Source organism: Nicotiana sylvestris, chromosome 9, assembly GCF_000393655.2.
Source record: "Nicotiana sylvestris chromosome 9, ASM39365v2, whole genome shotgun sequence".
In the NCBI taxonomy this organism is placed as follows: domain Eukaryota; kingdom Viridiplantae; phylum Streptophyta; class Magnoliopsida; order Solanales; family Solanaceae; genus Nicotiana; species Nicotiana sylvestris.
Window position 1 is genome coordinate 179735780 of NC_091065.1, and position 17936 is coordinate 179753715.

The window sequence follows — 17936 nt, forward strand, 5'->3', positions numbered from 1 at the left end:
AGTGAGATATTCCATTTTCAGGCCCTCATCAAGGTGATGACGTAGGAATATCATTACTTTGGCACGGTCTTGGTTTGATGCCTGATTTTTATCCTTGATGGTGTCTGCCAGACCCATCGCATCAAGATGAATTTCAGCATCAAGCACCCAAGACATGTAGTTTTTGCCTGATATATCCAGGGCTACAAATTCAAGTTTAGAAAGATTTGACATTATTTAGGAAAAGAAAGTTCGTACCTCTAATACTTTCAAAGTATTTGCTCGAGATGTCAGAGTTTCGTGCTGATAACGTGTTATAAAATAATGACTATAAAGTAAAGACAAGTATAGAGAGAAACTGATATATTATTCGAATTCAAACTGATGTACATAATGAACTGAAATCTCTTCTATTTATAGAAGAAAGGAAGCTGTCGTGTAAGCTGCTACGCAAGCTGCTGTGTAAGCTGCTACTACATGCTACTACAAGCTGCTGTGTAAGCTGCTATTACAAGCTGCTGTGTAAGATGCTACGCAAGCTGCTGTGTAAGCTGCTACTGCAAGTTGCTGTGTAAGCTGCTACTGCAAGCTGCTGTGTAAGCTGCTACTATACCAGATATGGATAATCTTCTACTGAGAGCAATGTTTATCCATAATGGAGTACTGAATGGATAAGCTTATTATACCCGGTATGGATAATCTTCTACCGAGGGTAATGTTTATCCATAACCGGGTACCGAAGTGATAAGCTTCTTCAGGAAGCTTATTTCCAATAGAGTACTAAATGGATAAACATATTTACGGTAGAGTCCCATATGGATAAGCTTCTTCAGGAAGATTATTTACAACAGAGTACTAAATGAACATCCATAATATAATATATTTATAACAAAGGATTTCAATCTTCTGTTTTTATAGCCATTTTTTTATTTTTTGGTTTCTCGTCTGGTGTTCGATACCTGCTTCAGTTCCAATTAATCCTCATTTACACCGAAAAGTCCCACTTTGAAGTGTAAAGCATTCCCTACCAAAGACAATATTATTTTCAGGGCTCAAACTTGGGACGTATGATTAACTATGAAGGAGTATTTGTCGTACCGTCACAATGCTTGGGGATCGTTGACAACTTGATCTTTTCAAATCTTAAAAAGATCTGTGTACACACTATCCTCTTCAGACCTTACTCGTGAATAAGAAATAGTCAAGTCGAATGAACCTTTTTTTTTTGTCTGAAAAAGGAAAGGTGCACATAGCTGTCTTTAATTTTAAAGAATTAAGAAGATGGAATCCAAGGTTAAGTCTCATAATCTGCTGACACAAATTGCTATAGAAGAATGAATTAAGACAACCCTTTGAAGTAAAAATAACACGGTATAACCAGTTTTTGAACTAGTCATTCAAAAATAGCGAGCGTTTACCAAGTTAATAAAAAATAGCCACTATTTTGCTGCAACAGAGACCGGTCCAGCATAATATATTAGAGTTCGGTGCACCTGTGTATGAACTCCAGCATATTATGCTGGACCGGTATACTTTGCTGGCTCCAATATAATATACTGGAGACTGGAGCACCGGTGCTCCAAACTCCAGTATATTATGCTGGACCGGTATACTTGCTGGAACTCCAGTATATTATTATGCTGGAGAACTCCATCATATTATGCTGGAGTTCAACATACTTATCATGGAACTCCAGTATATTTTGCTGGAGTTCCAGTATAAGTATATGCTGGAGTTCAAGTATACTTATGCTGGAACTCCAGCAAAATATACTGACGTATTTTTCGGGTTTTGAATAGTGTTTTCGCTCAGATTTATCTTTACATGAAAAGTGGCTAAATTTTAATTACTTTTAAAACTGTGCTATTTTTGAACGACCGGTTGTAAATCTGGCTAATTTGAATTTCACCCGGTTGAAGTTGCCATTGCACGTGAGGTTAATATTCTATGTTGTACTATAATTAAGCATATTATTTTCATGTGCACGTGTACACACCTTCTCCTTTTTGCCTCGGAAATAGACGTCGTTGCTACATTGGGTTCATATGCCAACACAAATTAAGAAATTAGCATTTGTTAATGTTGTCTATGGACGTACGCAAAATTTTGCAGGCATCATAATTTGAAAAAATGAACAAATAAATAAATCGCTATAATAATAAATAAAATTATTTTTTATACGTATGTCTAACATTTTTATATTTTTAATAAATATCTAATGAAAAATTTCAACCAAATTGTATCCCGTGACACTACATGGTAAGGTGCATACGCCCCCTGCTCTTAGGAATTTACTCTGCGGAGATTCGAGCTCTAAAAATAAAGAATTTTTTTGTTATGAAGTGTTTCATTTTTTTAATGGACTAGCTCGGTGAGAATGCAGAGAATTTGGTATCAATAGACCTCACATTATTAATGGTTATTTTAGAAAATAAATAAGTGATAATAATAATAGCATATTCGGTATAATTTCATAACCGGAGTCTAGGGAGGGTGGGGTGTACACAGAACTTATGCGGTTGTTACCGCTAGATCATCGGCTCAAGAAAAAAAAATTATAATACTAGAATAGTGAAATGATAAAAGGTTCTTTACCCCTTTTTAACCAGAATTTATGGCTCGAGCCTTGAGAATAAAGTTTCTTTGAATAAGAAGCACTAAAACTCCCCATAGTGGTTTTTCTACGGAGCTAGTTCTGACCGGTGATTTCCGAATATCGAATGGTTAAATAAAATTCGGCTGCCAAAAACTTAGAAGCTTACATAAAATAATATTCCCTCCGTTTCAAATTAGATTAGATACTTTTCTTTTTAGTCTGTTCCAAAATAAATGATATAATTTTAAATTTGGAAATAATTCAAGTTTAAACTCTTCATTTTATCCTTAATGAAAAGCTTTTATAACCACACAAATATTATGGCCCCACAAAGCTTTTACCCTTAAAATTTTAAGACCACAAGTATCAAAAGTCTTTTTTTTCTTTCTTAACCTCCGTCTCGAGTCAAACTACCTTATCTAAATTGAAACCGCAGGAGTAACAAAAAAAAGGTCCAGTTGTTACCTTTTTGGCATCTTGTTTTGTGTCATATAATTAAAGAACTCTTCTTGCATTGAGACTTTTAACAAGGCAAAAAGTATAATAATAGCATAAATTGCCTAGGATGCTCCTAATGTTTCGATTATTGGGAAAACAGCCTCACTTGCTAACAGCGAAGCTTTCCATTTCTTTAATTTTTTTCTTATACTATACTTACTATTTTAATTTTTGTACCATAAGAATTCGTGTGCACTGACTAATTAATACTTAGGGAAGTACTTTAACAAGAAACATAATCGTGTAATTCAACCAGTGACAATAACAACATTAAATAGTCACTTATATGAGTGTTTTATTTGGTCCACACAAATATTTTTATCACAATTTAGTATAATCAAGTATATGCAAAAGCAGAACTAAGTTCTAGAAAATATTACTCTCTCCATTTCAACTTACGTGTCTTAGTCTGACTTGCACGAAGTTTAAGAAAAATAAAGAAAATTTATAAATCGTGTGACCTTAAACTAAATATATGTGTCATATGCTAAAATGTCATTGAATCTTGTGATGTTAATATGCCATGTGGAAAATTGAAGTTAAAGAGTTACTAAATATAAAAGAGGCATTATTTTTATACAGCCTAAAAAGGGAAGTAAGACATATAAACTGAAACGGACTAAAACATGTGCTTATCAGTGACATTAGCAATTTCATAGATTCCAAAAGTGGAGCCTTGCTGCGATGCTAAGAATTGCCATTACGTGACCAATAGGTTCACAAGTTCATGCCACGGAAATATCCTCTTCCAATATGGTTCAACTTTTTCTCGGACCCCGTGCAGAGCGACTGCTTAGTGCATCAGGCCATCCTCATTTTCACATGTTACTACCCAAACTAGATGCATGTTCAAGTTCTTGGCTCTTGCCTTTGCTTAACTCATTGCCAACTGCTGTCTTAACTGTGCTTTTCCTCCACGAGCAAAGCTCGATTGTTCTGTCATCCTTCGACAGACCCCTTTTACACCTCTAACTAGTGGTGTTGGTCTGTCTTGTTACAATCATTTTGGTCACATTTACACTACATTAGCTTCGCTAAAAGCATAGGCGCGTACTTGTCTAAATATAGGAGGAAGGTTGCCAAAAGTTAATAGCCAGTGTAGAACTAGAATCTCATATACATCAGTGATCAAAACCAGCTCCTACGCATTTCTCTCATAGGCATTCACAACAGCTAGCTCTATACTGAATCTATCTCAAAACCATATACTTCTTGTGTTTTCTTACACTGTAAAATCTGAAGCTTTTCTTGGATTTGTGGTGAAATATCACAATAGGAATGTTAAAAAATAGCATAATGGAACACCAGAGTTTGGTCACTGCTTCTGTATGTTGCGATGAAGAGGTGAAAGAAGAGAGTCTAAATGGCATTGCTGAGATTTCTGCTGAATTGCAAAAGGAGAGGCAGAAAAATGCAAAGCTTATGGAGAGAATATCAGTTCTCGAATCGACGATACAAGAAAAACATAAAGAGTTTGAGCCCTCAAATGGAAAAGTATGATTGCTCAACTTTTTGTGTACATTAGCATTTAGCTATATGGCTGTTGTTAGTCTGTTACTTTTGATTTCCAGAAGAATAATAACTGCAATGTGTTTTACTTGGCTTTTAATCATTTGAGCATGTTCGACCGTATGATTCTGATCTTCCAAATTCTGTATTACAATAGCATTCACTTAAGCATAATCAAAAAGTTGAAGTTGAAAAGATTTTAATATTAGAACTAATCACTTGCTACTGTTTCAGAATTTCAGCATTTGTTCATTATGTCAAAGAAGTACAATTTTATCCTGATATATTTATCTATGTTTATGTGCAAAGTCTAGCCGAGGGTCTATCGTAAACAACCTCTCTACCCCCAGGGTAGGGGTAAGGTCAGCGTACACAATACCCTCCCCAAACTCCACCTGTGAAATTATACTGGGCTGCTGCTGTTGTTGTATGTGCAAAGTCTGAGATTTAATCATATTTAGACCAGTTCTATTAATGCAAATATTCTTTAAATTTTTTAATACATTTACAAGTATGATCAATGCTGAATAGTAGAGAAATGAAATATGTTAACTTTTGAAATGATCTGACTTTCAGTTTTGAAATGCACTACTAATTTCCTCTTTATGTTTCCTGTTTGAATCATCTGACAATGCATTCTCATGACTGAAGAATATTGTGTTAGAAGAGTAAACTCTTTATTCCGACAAGTGTTAGCCGGTCACTTGTGTGTGCCTCTTTGTGAGATTATTCTCTCGATATTTTGCACTCTTTTTTATGTAGTGGATTGCTCATCTCCGCCTATGGATGTAGGTCAACTCACTGAACCACTTTAAATGTTTGTGTCTCATTTGTTATATTTCTCGTTTGCTGTCTGATTATCGTTGTTGAAAGTATGCTTTGTTAGCTTCCGCATGACACCTGATTATTTCGATCCTAATAAGCACAGGTCAGTTGTCAAAGTATGGGAGAAAGGCACTTCAGAAAGCTCAAAAGACAAAAAGCAGCAGAATGCATTGAAACTAAAGAGGACAGAACACCAAAAATGGACTCAGAAGTGAAGGATCATACTGAAATCTTTCTAACCAAAGACGTCAAGACGGAAAAATGCCTAGTCAATTGGATGAGCATAGATGATACTCAGTTTCTGAATTTTGAAAGATCCAAAGACAGCGATTCAGCTGCAGATAATGACCCTGATGATAGTGAAGATGAAAACGATGAAGAATCCGACGACAGTGGCACTTGTAATGACTGTACAGATAGAGAAAATGTCAAGAACTTGCATATCAAAAAGGAAATCAAAGAACAAGTACTGAAAGAGAATCTTGGTGAAGCAAGTGATCCGCCGTTCAGAAGACAAGAAAGTTCATTTTCACATAAAAAGTCTGTAAAGGTGGCTTTTTGTCCAAAGGAAATAAAGAAAATACTTGAATCAAAAGAGCTTTCATTGGAAAATGCTCAATCCCATACTATAAGAAAAATCTTAGTTTTTTCATCTCTTGGTATAAGGCATGGGTGTGAGGATATGTATGAATTAGACTTCAACCATTTTAGCATTTTACACAAGGGAGAACAATATACAGATTCAAAAAATCCGGGGGTATGCTACCTGAATTCTTGTACCTATGACTAAATGGTTCTGTTTTGGTTCAAAGTTCAACTGAACTAATATATTCTGTGTCAGGAGCACGTGTTATACGATAACCCTGGAGTTCGGAGGAAGATATTCTATCCCAACAGACAGAACCCAAACTTGTGTCCTGTTAGAATACTTGAAGAGGAGAAGGTCATGCGCCCGTCTGATCCTAGCTGCCCGTCGTGCTTATTCCTATGCATCAAATATGGAGGAAAGACAAGAAATCTTCCTCAAAATGGGTAAGAACTGCTTATATGCCTTGTTACAATAGTGCATAGAGATTGTGTTTTGCGTACTGACGGTGTAAAGAACTTGTACACTATTAGGTTTAGTTGATCTACGACATCAGGTAACTCTTCATATCAGGCACGACACAGTAACCACTGATAGGATAAAAATTCTTTACACTGTCAACGTATATAATAGTTAAACTACAAAGTGAGCAGAAAATTGGCTATAGCTAACTTACAATTGATGCATTGTAATTCCAGATACGTCAGGCAGCGAATGGGAAGAAACAAGCTAAAATCGTTTGGCCCGGCCATATGTAGGATGGCAATGCTAGTCCATATTCGCAGCGGAAGCTTCTTTTTTAAGGCCTTGGGAATTACACTTCTTTTCATGGCTGGCTTTCCTAATGACCTGGTTCAAAGAGAAACCAAATATAAGAAATTGGATCTCCTACAAAAGTATTACAGGTATTCAGCATTGCTTGTTTTTCTTGTATATTTTCAAGTAGCCTATAACGCGTCTACATAAAAAGAGTTTTAAATCGTCTCAACATTTGCAGGACAGATGAGGATGCGAAAAGAGAGGAGTTATTTCTATCACATACTGAAACTGATACTATTGTAAGATCTGCAACTCATGGTTTTTTCTTCAATATTTGTGGTAACTCTGCTGCAAAGTAAAACTCAACACATCAAATTACTACTCCCGACATTCCAGTTTATGTGAATCTTTTCGCTTTTAGAGAGTCAATTTGACTAATCTTTGAAACTAAATTGGATTAGATTGACTCGATATTTTAAAGTTAAAGTTTAGATATTCAAAAACTATATGAAAAGTACTATAAGTTGAAACTCTTCTCATGTTAATATGATGAAAACATGCATTTCAAAATGTTGGTCAAAGTTTACATAGTTTGAAACTCGTAAAGCAAGGCAAGATATGTATTGTTTGTGACTTTAAGTTAATCCTCACCTGTCAACTTGCTTTAGTTTTGAGTTTTAACTTTCACATTTTAGACAAAACACTTTCTTATTCTGTTAAAGAGGTTTTTTCTGATGGAATTATTCATGTTATTCCAGAATATTAGTCCCAATTCTCAACAGGGGAAGAAAGTATCAACAAAATCGAAAAGCAAGAGGGAAGCAATCTCTAAGAGCAAAACTTCAGAGAAAGCGACAATTATACATTCTGAACCTTCATGTTCTGCAACTCCTGCGCCGTTTGGATTAATGAATTTTGCCTCATCTCCAAGTCAGATCAATATAGCAGTTCCATCATCTCAAGCACCAGTAGATATGCCAAAGCCTGTAATGGCTAATACCGCGTCCAATATTCCCTACCATAACCAATGTTCATATCCTGTTGTTCCAATGTATCCGCCACATTCTGTTGTGCCTCTTGTATACTGGCCTCAACGTAATGTGTTCCCTACCTGTCCTTACCCCTCTTCTTATAGATATATTGCCCCTGGAAGCTGCATTTCGGTCAATCCATATTCGTACTATGGTCATTTGTGTAGTAACCCTTTGATTCCAGAAACTTTAAGGACTGAGAAGCAAAATGGAAGATCAGATGATGCTGAAAGGGAGTCCAATAGTAGTACAAGCAGCACAGATTCAAGAGAGAAGTAAACAAACTTCTAGTGTCCAAGGTCATTTTTTGTCACGACCCAAGCCCCTTCTTCAGAAGCTTGCGAGCATAGAAGTCTACCACTTGACTCGCCCTCATCAGCCAGCCCTCCGTCATGGGCGTCACATTTTTCTCCTTGGTATAATGTGGTTTGGTAGCAGCAATTTGTAGTCAAAACTCAGTGAGTAGATTATTTTCAAATTTTGAATCAGGGCTTTAGCCTTTGGGAGTGAAACAATATGCATAATGATCATAAAGCTTTATAGTTTACTGATTCTACTGTGCATGTACTAACGGTTAAGAAAATGGACCTTGCGCCTAACTCAACCTCATAAGCTAACTCATGAGGCGAGGACTGTCTAAGACCACGAGACGACCCCTTTTTGAACCAATGTGGAAGTTCTCCATAGAATATATTTTCCTCGGAAAATGTCCTACCAGATAATCATTTTTCCACTCTTTGGTTTGTGAGTATTAAAGTAGGGACTTACTGTAACAAGGTGGAAGATAGCATAACTTGGCTAAACCCACTTGCATCCAGGGTTAAAAAAAATGATTTTGGAGCGCGCGCGCGCACACAAAAAAAATCTAGCTAGGATTTTAGTTAGCTAGATTAGCTAGTCCACTGGTTAAGATTAGTTACTGATTTTTTTGTATAGTACATGTATTTACCTACCATTTACAGAAAAGAATCAAATACAGTTCCTAGCTAACTCTTCTTCTCCCTTTTCACTTCCCGCTACGTCCTTTTATGATCTTCAGTCTTCCCTGAGCTGGACAAAGAATTCTTGAGCTTATTTAGTAGCTCCTGAAGTTTTGGCATCAAATTTTGCCCAGAATGATTAAATGGGTTTATCTGAACCGGTACTTCAGTTTCAACCTCAGTATCATCATAAGCATGTGAATCACCAATTAGTTGGGAAGATGCTTGTCCAGAATCACAAATCTGGTCATCTCCAGGGCAGCCCTCTAAGCGCTGAGAAAACACTTTTTCCAAGTAGTTTGGTGTGACAGTACTAATTTGACCATCTGCAGGTGCGGGTTGAGAAGATGATTGTACAGAGGATGACAGAGAAGCATTGCAAATGATGGCATCTACACCAACTTCTGTCCGCTTGGGTAACTGGCAAACACGCTTAAGTTTTCGCCGTTGTTGTTCAGACTCATGTACAATAACACCTCTGTAGCTGAGGCAAGACGTCTTTTCGTGACAGCTTTTTGCACTTGAGAAATCGGAGCACATAGATTTCCTTCATCTCTGTCGTCAACTTGGGATTTAGTAGTCAAGCCGGAGTGTTGGTTTGGGATCCTTAGTTCTGCCATCTGCCTTTGAAGCTTCACAATACGAGCTCTAAGAAGGTCAGGTGAGTATTCTGATTGAAGGTAGTGCCACACTATGCGTTTTAATGCAGCTCTCAATGCAGATTTCACAATTTATAGCTTTTTCCTGTGAGCAAGTTTGGTACATTATGAGCACAGAACCAAAATTGATAGTTCAAGAAGATAAAAGAGATAAGTACTTACTTGGGCTTCACGAGAACCAAGTCCATTATCATGTATTTTCTTGGCTAGCTCTTCTGAGTATAGCACGAAGTCTTTAAGGGGCACATGTGGAAACAGGTCAACAAGTTCATATACACGGATGTATCTAATAGCCAGCAACCATTGTTTTCTCATCAGATTTTCAATAAAGCCTATAAAAGTATATTATATACATGAGAACTCAGTTGTACAAAATGGTTTATGATATAACATATAAGATAATCTCCCCATATATTTAAGTGTCAGGTAGAATGAAATGGACAAAAATTACAACAACAACAACAAACAAAAAAAATCCAGTATAATCCCACAACTAGGGTTTGGGGAGGGTAGAGTGTATGCAGACCTTACCCCTACCTAAAAGGTAGAGAGCCTATTTCCGATAGACCCCCGGCTCAAGGAAAGATGAAAAGAAAGCAGTAGCAACAACCAATAACAACAACAAAATAATAAGAAAATAAAGCGAAAAGAACATCATTTTAACTGAAGAAACAGTTAGGTCCATTAGTTAGCAAGCTTAGATAGGTCACTGGTTAAGACTATTTACTGATTTTTTGTATAGTACATGTATCTACCTACCATTTACAGAGAAGAATCAAATAATTTGCTAGCTAACTCTTCTTGTCCCTTTTCACTTCTGCCTACGTCCTCTCATGATCTTCAGTCTTCCCTGAGCTGGACAAAGAATTCTTGAGCTTACACAATAGCTCCTGAAGTTTTGGCATCAAATTTTGCCCAGAATGATAAACTGGGTTTATCTGAACCGGCTCTTCAGTTTCAACCTCAGCATCATCATAAGCATGTGAATCACCAATTTGTTGGGAAGATGCTTGTCCAGAATCATAAATCTGGTCATCTTCAGGGCAGACCTCTAAGCACTGAGAAAACAATTTTTCCGAGTAGTTTGGTGTCACAGTACTAATTTGACCATCTGGCGATGTGGGTTGAGAAGATGATTGAACAGAAGATGATAGAGAAGCATTGCAAATGATGGCATCTGGACCAACTTCTGTCCGCTCGGGTAACTGGCAAACACGCTTAAGTTTTCGCTGTTGTTGTTGGGACTCATGTACAATAACACCCTCTGTAGCTGAGGCAAGACGTTTTTTCATGACAGCTTTTTGCACTTGAGAAATCGGAGCACATAGACTTCCTTCATCTCTGTCGTCAACTTGAGACTTAGTAATGAAGCCGGAGTGTTGGTTTGGGATCCTTAGTTCTGCCATCTGCCTTTGAAGCTTCACAATATGAGCTTTCAGGTGGTCAGGTGAGTATTCTGATTGAAGGTTGTGCCACACTATGCGTTTTACTGCAGCTCTCAATGCAGATATTTCACAATTTATAGCTTTTTCCTGTGAGCAAGTTTGGTACGTTATGAGCACAGAACCAAATTTGATAGTTCAAGAAGATAAAAGAGATAAGTACTTACTTGGGCTTCACGAGAACCAAGTCCATTATCATGTATTTTCTTGGCTAGCTCTTCTGAGTATAGCACGAAGTCTTTAAGAAGGGGCACAGGTGGAAACAAGTCAACAAGTTCATATACATGGATGTATCTAATAGCCAGCAGCCATTGTTTTCTCCTTATCAGATTTTCGATAAAGCCTATAAAAGTATATTATATACATGAAAACTCAGTAGTACAAAATGGTTTATGATATGACATATAAGATAATCTCCCCACATAATTTAATTGTCAGGTAGAATGAAATGGACAAAAATTACAACAACAACAACAAAAATCCAGTATAATCCCACAAGTGGGGTATGGGGATGGTAAAGCGTACGCAGACCTTATCCCTACCTAAAAGGTAGAGAGGCTATTTTCGATAGACCTCCGGCTCAAGGAAAGATGAAAATAAAGCAGTAGCAACAAGCAATAACAACAACAAAATAATAAGAAAACGAAGCGAAAGGAACATCATGTAGTAACAGAAATCTAACAATAAAAGAATACAAGACTAGCACTAACACTACTGGTATGGGAAAGCAACACTCTCGACTACCTACCAGCCTTCTACCTTAATTCTCGACATTCACACCTTCCTATCAAGGTTCATGTCCTAGGTAAGCTAAAGCAACATCATATCATGCCTAATCACCTCTCCCCAATGCTTTTTTGTCCTACCTCTACCTCTCTTCAGATCCACTAAGGTCAACCTCTCACACTCCTCACTGGGGCGAAATGGAAATAAATTACATCCTATAAAATACTGAAAGACTTCCAAAGTCTCTTCGAGAAGGAACAAAATATGATCAAACTATTTACCATAGACAACATATCCAAAAAAGCCATAAGAATATGAACTGGTTGACCAAAATATAATAGTAATGCATAAGAGAGCTGAATAAAGTTGAAACGAAAACCAACATATAACCAGTAGCTGATATCATACTTGGTCTGTATGCGCATATGCATGAGAAAGAGAGAGAGAGAGAGAGAGAGAGAGAGAGAGAGAGAGCACATACATGGGATCTTATCTGCTAATCCTAGGATTTTGAACAGATTAATTGCCCTTCTGGACCGGTAAACAATCTCCAATAGACCTAGAAGCTCATCTGAATCATAAGAGGATGACAATTCAAAAGTAGCTAAAAGTTGCAAAAAGCCTAGGACCTCAGAATAATTCAGCTGCGATCCGGTCAATGTTTCTCTCCACTCAACAGCAAGCACAACTGCCTCTATTTTAACCTGAGGTGTTATTTCTGGAGAAACTTCTCTCAGATGTTCCAACAAATCACAGAACCTCTTCATAAGTGATGATGGGCCATATTTACACTTCCCCAAGTTGGCAGAACGACATTTCCGCAATGCATCTAAGACAACCTTTGCAGGATCTGATGCACAATGGATAAAACTTAAGGAACAAGCAGAGGTTAAATCCCGTGCCTTGCTTTTCAATTCCACATTGTCGCAAAGAGGTTCAGTTTTAGAGGGATCCATAGATTTCTCAATCTGGGGATTTTCTCCTGAGAAGGTAGAACAGAACACATGATGTCATTAATATTCCACAATAATAAATGTGCCACACAAGACTGACCACATATGAATTCTTATGAGAAGTATTACCTGCAATACCCAGTACATGAAAATTCTGATATGCATTCTCATCCTGTGCTACAGTGTGGCACAAACTCTCAAGCTCATATTTATCGAAGGAAGATGCCAAGCCATAGGCACCTACTAGAAGCAGAAAACCCAATATTGCCAGATAGTTTTCTGTTTCAGCTATCATCTTTGCTTTCCAGTCAAATGCAAGCTTGCGTGCTTCCAGTTTGGCTTTTGGTTTAATCTCTGGTGAGAGCCTCATCAACTGTTCCAGTAGAAGAATGCAACTTTTCCTGATAACACTACGATCAAATAAAATTTCTTCATTATGAGGTTCTGGAGGATAAAATCCTTCAAGTGCTTCCAATACAAGCAATCCTGAGTCACATGACATTTTGAGAGCTCTAGAGATTTCAATGCGCAACAACTCCTGCTCATTCCAATGATTGTATAAAAAATTCTGCAAATTCTTTCCGCCCATGCTCACAAGGATGGAAGCCATAGCATCGGAATGACCTAACATGCAAGTGGAGGCCTTTCTAGAGAATGAGGTAGAGCTGAGGGTCTTGGTATCAGTGGGGACAGATGGACTAGTTGATACAACCTGTTTCAGCTGAGCCTCAGAAATGACAGATGATGATGTTACATCTGCTTTCTGCCTTGTGAGAGATTCTATACACTCTTCAAGCTGTGCAGGCGGGTATTCTGATTGAAGCTCGTGATCCATAATGCATCTGATAACAGCTCTAATGGAAGCTACACTCTGTTCAATGGCTTCATTCTGTACGCAAAATATAGGATTAAGCATTTCAAAGAAAGACTTATCCAACAGGATATTATAATAGCAGTGACAAATGTGGTAAAAGACCTTTTCTTTGACTGAGCACGTTTCTCCATTACAAACACACTCAGAAATCTGCATAACTTGTTTCAAGTAGTCCTTGAGAATAGGTATTGGTTGGAAATGGTCTGTGAGCTCAAAAGCATAAGCATATTCAACAGCTTCAAGATGCTTTTGCTTGGCTATGAGGTTCTGGATGAAACCTATCATGAATATGATTTAGTTGTCAAAGTTCACTAATTACCTTTGAATAAATGGAATGACAATAATCGGCTCACATTTAATCTATCATCCGATAACATGCCATTCTACGAATATCCACAATGCAGCCATACAATAATTAACAATTCTACCAAAACATCTCAACTGTTTGAAGATGGAAGAAAATGCAATGTTAAGAAAACTCAACACCTCCGGAGGAATTGGCCACTTAAAGTCAAAGCCATTTCTCTTTCGCAGTTGCAACACAATCTACTAGTTCCTCGTCATTTTGGATCAAGCTTTAGTGACCCCAGATCAATGCTAATAGTAAAAGGAACCTAGCCACACCCCCACTATGGTAGTACACACACCAAATTTCCCTCCCTTTTCATGTTTCAGAGCAATACAAGCTGTACCAAAATAGTAAACATCCACAAAGGAACACAATGCGTTCCTTGGTTACCCCATGATCTCATACTCAGATACGTACCAAGGGATTGTTTGATCAAACTGAAAATTAAGGTCAGCCATCTTTTCTTCAGACTAGTAACCAAAAGTATTTTCATTAATCAAAGGCTAAGCAGTAAGTCAGCGCAGGACAATGCAAAATCATCCGTTTACAATCACAATAAGTTCTGTAATGAGCTAAGAAATCTTTCATATTTTGTTCATCATATACATCCCATACATTACATCGAAGAGCTAATAAAGCAAGACATTTAAACTTCTACATATGCACAGATGTGTTCCTTCCCTCAAAGCAACTCTATTTCCTCACTCTTTATACAATCTAGCATATACAAGCTGGTATATTCTCCAAATTTTCCTCAGATCTTTCCTGATACCGCAACCATTCTAGCATCACTTTGGAATCACCCATTTGACGCAAAATTAGCATAAAAACTCTAACAAAAGTTTTGCCACAGGGCAATGTTGGATCAGGTAACAGAAGTCTTGCCACAAGGCTAAAACTTACAGAGAAATTACATTATGGAAAACAAAAAGGTCTTTTAATTTACTATACTATGTAATTATAAGACTGTATAATTAATATCCTAGCAATTACACAGCCAAGTAATTACACGTCGTTGTTCCAAAACACCCTTAAGTTTCTGGCATACCACTTATCTACATCAAAATCAAATTGATCATCAATATCCATTTGGATGAGAAGCAATCAATAGTACGGAAATTATCTTATCAAATAGTGGTAGACTAGATTCGAGCAAGAGAAGATGTAGAATGAAAGCTAGAAAAAGAATAACAAGACGAAGGCAACATCGATACTTACAAGGAATCTTCTTTGTGAAACCAAGAAGACGACACAACTCCATTGACTTGTTATGCTCAGCAACAACAGTCAGCAGGCTCATAAGCTCATCCGCATCAAAGGAAGAGACAAGACCATAAGACGCCAACAGATACAAGAAGCCCAAGATCTCGAGTTGATCCCCAGTCATTGCCCTCATTTTACCCTTCCACTCTCTCGCAAGTTTCCTTGCTCTTCTGCGCACAATAGGTTGAATCTTCGGTGATACTCTAATTAACTGCTCTAATAGAAGAATGCAGGTCTGCTTGACAACACTACCCTCAAACTCTGTATCTCCGCTCATCAAGTGGGGAGGATAGAACCCTTCCATTGCATCAAGCACCAACTGTGCAGGGCTGCGAGACAATTGAAGGGACCTGAAAACATCATCAGACAACGAATCTAGCTTGTTTGCCTGCTCATTTAAGAATATCTGTAAAGTCTTCCCGTCCATTGTCACAACAAGTTTTATATCAGCAGAACTACTAGAGATAGCACCAACTCTTTCCACTTCTACATTGTATAAATAAATAAACTCAGTCTTCTCAGGGACATTACCAATAGTTTTCAGTTGCTTCATTTTCTCCTCAAGCACTTTAAACCGATCTTCCATGTGCTTTTCTCTTTGTTCAAGCTCTCTAAATTTCACCTCAACCTGTTTCTCTTTAAGTGCTATATCTTTCAGTTTTTTCTTGAAGAATCCTTGTTCTGTTTGGAATTTTTCCTTTTCTAATTGAAACTCACCATGAACCAAATCCAGTTTCTTCTCCCTAGAATCAAGATCTTCTGATCGCTGCCTATATGCCTCTTGAATAGAACTGAGCTCTCCCTCCCTTAATTGGAGTATTTCCTCAAAAAAATTCAAGTCCTGCTCGCAGAGTTCAAGTTTCTTCTTAATTGTATCCAGACCCTTGTCCTTGTCCTCCAGTTCCTTCTTCACTGAGTTCAGGTGGTCTTCCTTGATAGTAAGTTTCGTCTTTACAGAATCCAAAGTAGTTTCCTTCTCTCTTAGTTCCTTCTGAATGGAATCTAGGTAATGTTCCTTTTCTCTAAGTTCCTTCTTCGCGGTGTCCAAGCTCCTTACTTTTGTTTCAAGTTCCTTCTCCATCGACTGTAAAATATTTTCCTTAACTTGAAATTCTTCCATTCGTTCAGCGAATTTTCTCTCTTTCAACTGAAGGACATCTGATTCTTTGCGAATCGAACTCAGAATCTTATTCAACTTCTCCAGGAACTCCTCAAACTCCTTGGCCTTCATACTAATCTCCGTAAAACTAGACTTGCAAAAATTCTCCAACTGCTTGTGCTCAAATCCTATTTCCTCCAAAAGGCGTTCCCCAATCTTCTCTTGCTCAATCAGCTTCTCCTCTCTCAATTTCACAGCTTCATCGAATCCCTTTTTGGCAAAAATGAAGTCTTGCCACTTGCATTCCAAATCCCTGATTTCTCTTTCTTGGAATGCACAAAACTCCGCTTCTTTTGTCTCAACTTCTTTCCGTCTCTGCTCTAAAGATTCCCTGATCAAGTCAAGTTCCTTAGAGCTCTCAGCCACCGATTCTTGTACTGAAGTCAAGTACTTCTCCCTGACCTCAAGTTCATTGAAGCATTCTTGCAAGCACTTGGTGGTCAAATCAGACTCCTCCTCAAAAGTTTTCCATTCCAGCATAAACATTAGCATTAATTTCCTTAAACCCTTCTTCATTACCTCATTCTGTTGCATACCTTGTGATATCTTCTCCATAAATAAGCCTTTTTTATTTGCTCACACAATATTCATAAGCTAAGAGCAAGGAGAATGAGACAAACCAGGATTCATTAAACCCATCAACTTTTTCTTAAACCTATACTGTGAGTTCAATCTTTGAGGTTATTAATATTGAACCTATTATATTTATAAAGTTATGGGTTCAGACACAGTATATGCCGCAATTTTAGTGAATTTTTATACTAAATTTATATTCCGCGTCAAAAGTACTGCGCACGTGAAATAAAAAAGGGAAATACAATATAAGAAAAAATCAAGAGTGAATACCCCGCCTCCAGAAAAACCTGCATTTCTGAGAAGCAGCCTCAATCTTGATGGAGAGAACCCTAATATACTCTAAATGACCGAACTTGACTGAAGGGTTACTGTCTATTTTGAGGTTAAGAAACACTGGTTGTTTTGCAGGGTTTTTCCAGTTTTCTTCAAAATTCTGGAGGTTAAAATAATTCTTCACTTTCCTACTTTTTAAATGGGGGGAAATTACAAAAGTGGTTTCTTATTTAAGGATAGGTTCAAAATAGTACCTTAAGTATGATTTAATTAGTTTTTATCCCTTAAGTTTTCCATTATTTAACACTTTTGGTCTTCGTAAAAAGTGAAACCGACTCCGTCTGTTATATTTGATGGAAAGTATATAAAAAGGGAGATTTAGCGGAAATTCACATTTAGATATTATAATTTTCTGTAGATTCTGCTATTTTTGGTATATTTTAATTTGATGAAAACTATAAAAATAAATTTAGCGGGAACTCACATTTCGAGGTACAATATTTTGTAGTTTTTACTATTTTTAATGTATTTCTAGAGTTTGGTGCAGCTTTTTTGAGGTGTAATTCTACCATGTTGATATATTTTCTGTGTCTAGTTCTTGTTTCCCCCGTAATTGCAGGTGATTTTGCGAATGACTCAAGCTTCATTAATGTAGTTAATGTTTCTTTAATGACAGTAATCAATCGCAGACAAATTTTCTTTTGAACTTAACTTTGCGCACAAGATAAGAACTGCAGAAAAATAACAAGGGTCAGTCAGTTTTCGAATTAGTAATTGAAAAATAGACAGTGTTTGCATAGTCGATGAAAAATAGTTATTGTTTTGCTGAAATACAGAAAATTCCAGCATATTATGTTATATTATGGAGCTCCTGCATATAAATTTCCAGCATATTATGT

The 17936-nt window shown here is 37.2% G+C and overlaps 1 protein-coding gene across 2 annotated transcripts; it reads right to left on the reverse strand.

Moving 5' to 3' along the window:
* Window positions 1-8577: 8577 nt before the first annotated feature.
* Window positions 8578-17209, reverse strand: LOC104220619 (FRIGIDA-like protein 5). Of its 2 annotated transcripts, XR_709547.2 has the most exons (8): window positions 14985-17209; window positions 13520-13695; window positions 12673-13432; window positions 12072-12572; window positions 11032-11207; window positions 10182-10954; window positions 9585-9754; window positions 8578-9507 (listed from the first exon to the last, which is right to left on the reverse strand). XR_709547.2 is itself a non-coding variant. In XM_009771521.2 (6 exons), exons 1-6 carry the CDS (start codon window positions 16741-16743, stop codon window positions 10244-10246), a joined length of 4083 nt encoding a protein of 1360 aa, XP_009769823.1. In that variant the 5' UTR covers window positions 16744-17209; the 3' UTR covers window positions 10061-10243. The 2 variants fall into 2 exon arrangements, 1 of the variants encoding a protein (XP_009769823.1); XM_009771521.2 differs by lacking the exons at window positions 8578-9507; window positions 9585-9754 and having other exon boundaries at window positions 10061-10954.
* Window positions 17210-17936: the final 727 nt, after the last annotated feature.

What these genes read in the sequence shown, in the direction of transcription:
- LOC104220619 (XM_009771521.2), bottom strand. Translation starts at nt 16,743, where the DNA reads ATGGAGAAGATATCACAAGGTATGCAACAGAATGAGGTAATGAAGAAG. An exon ending in TTTCACAAAGAAGATTCCTT is followed by an intron (nt 13,696 to 14,984) that starts GTAAGTATCGAT and finishes TATTCATGATAG; the next exon opens with GTTTCATCCAGAACCTCATA. An exon ending in TCATGTACTGGGTATTGCAG is followed by an intron (nt 12,573 to 12,672) that starts GTAATACTTCTC and finishes CTACCTTCTCAG; the next exon opens with GAGAAAATCCCCAGATTGAG.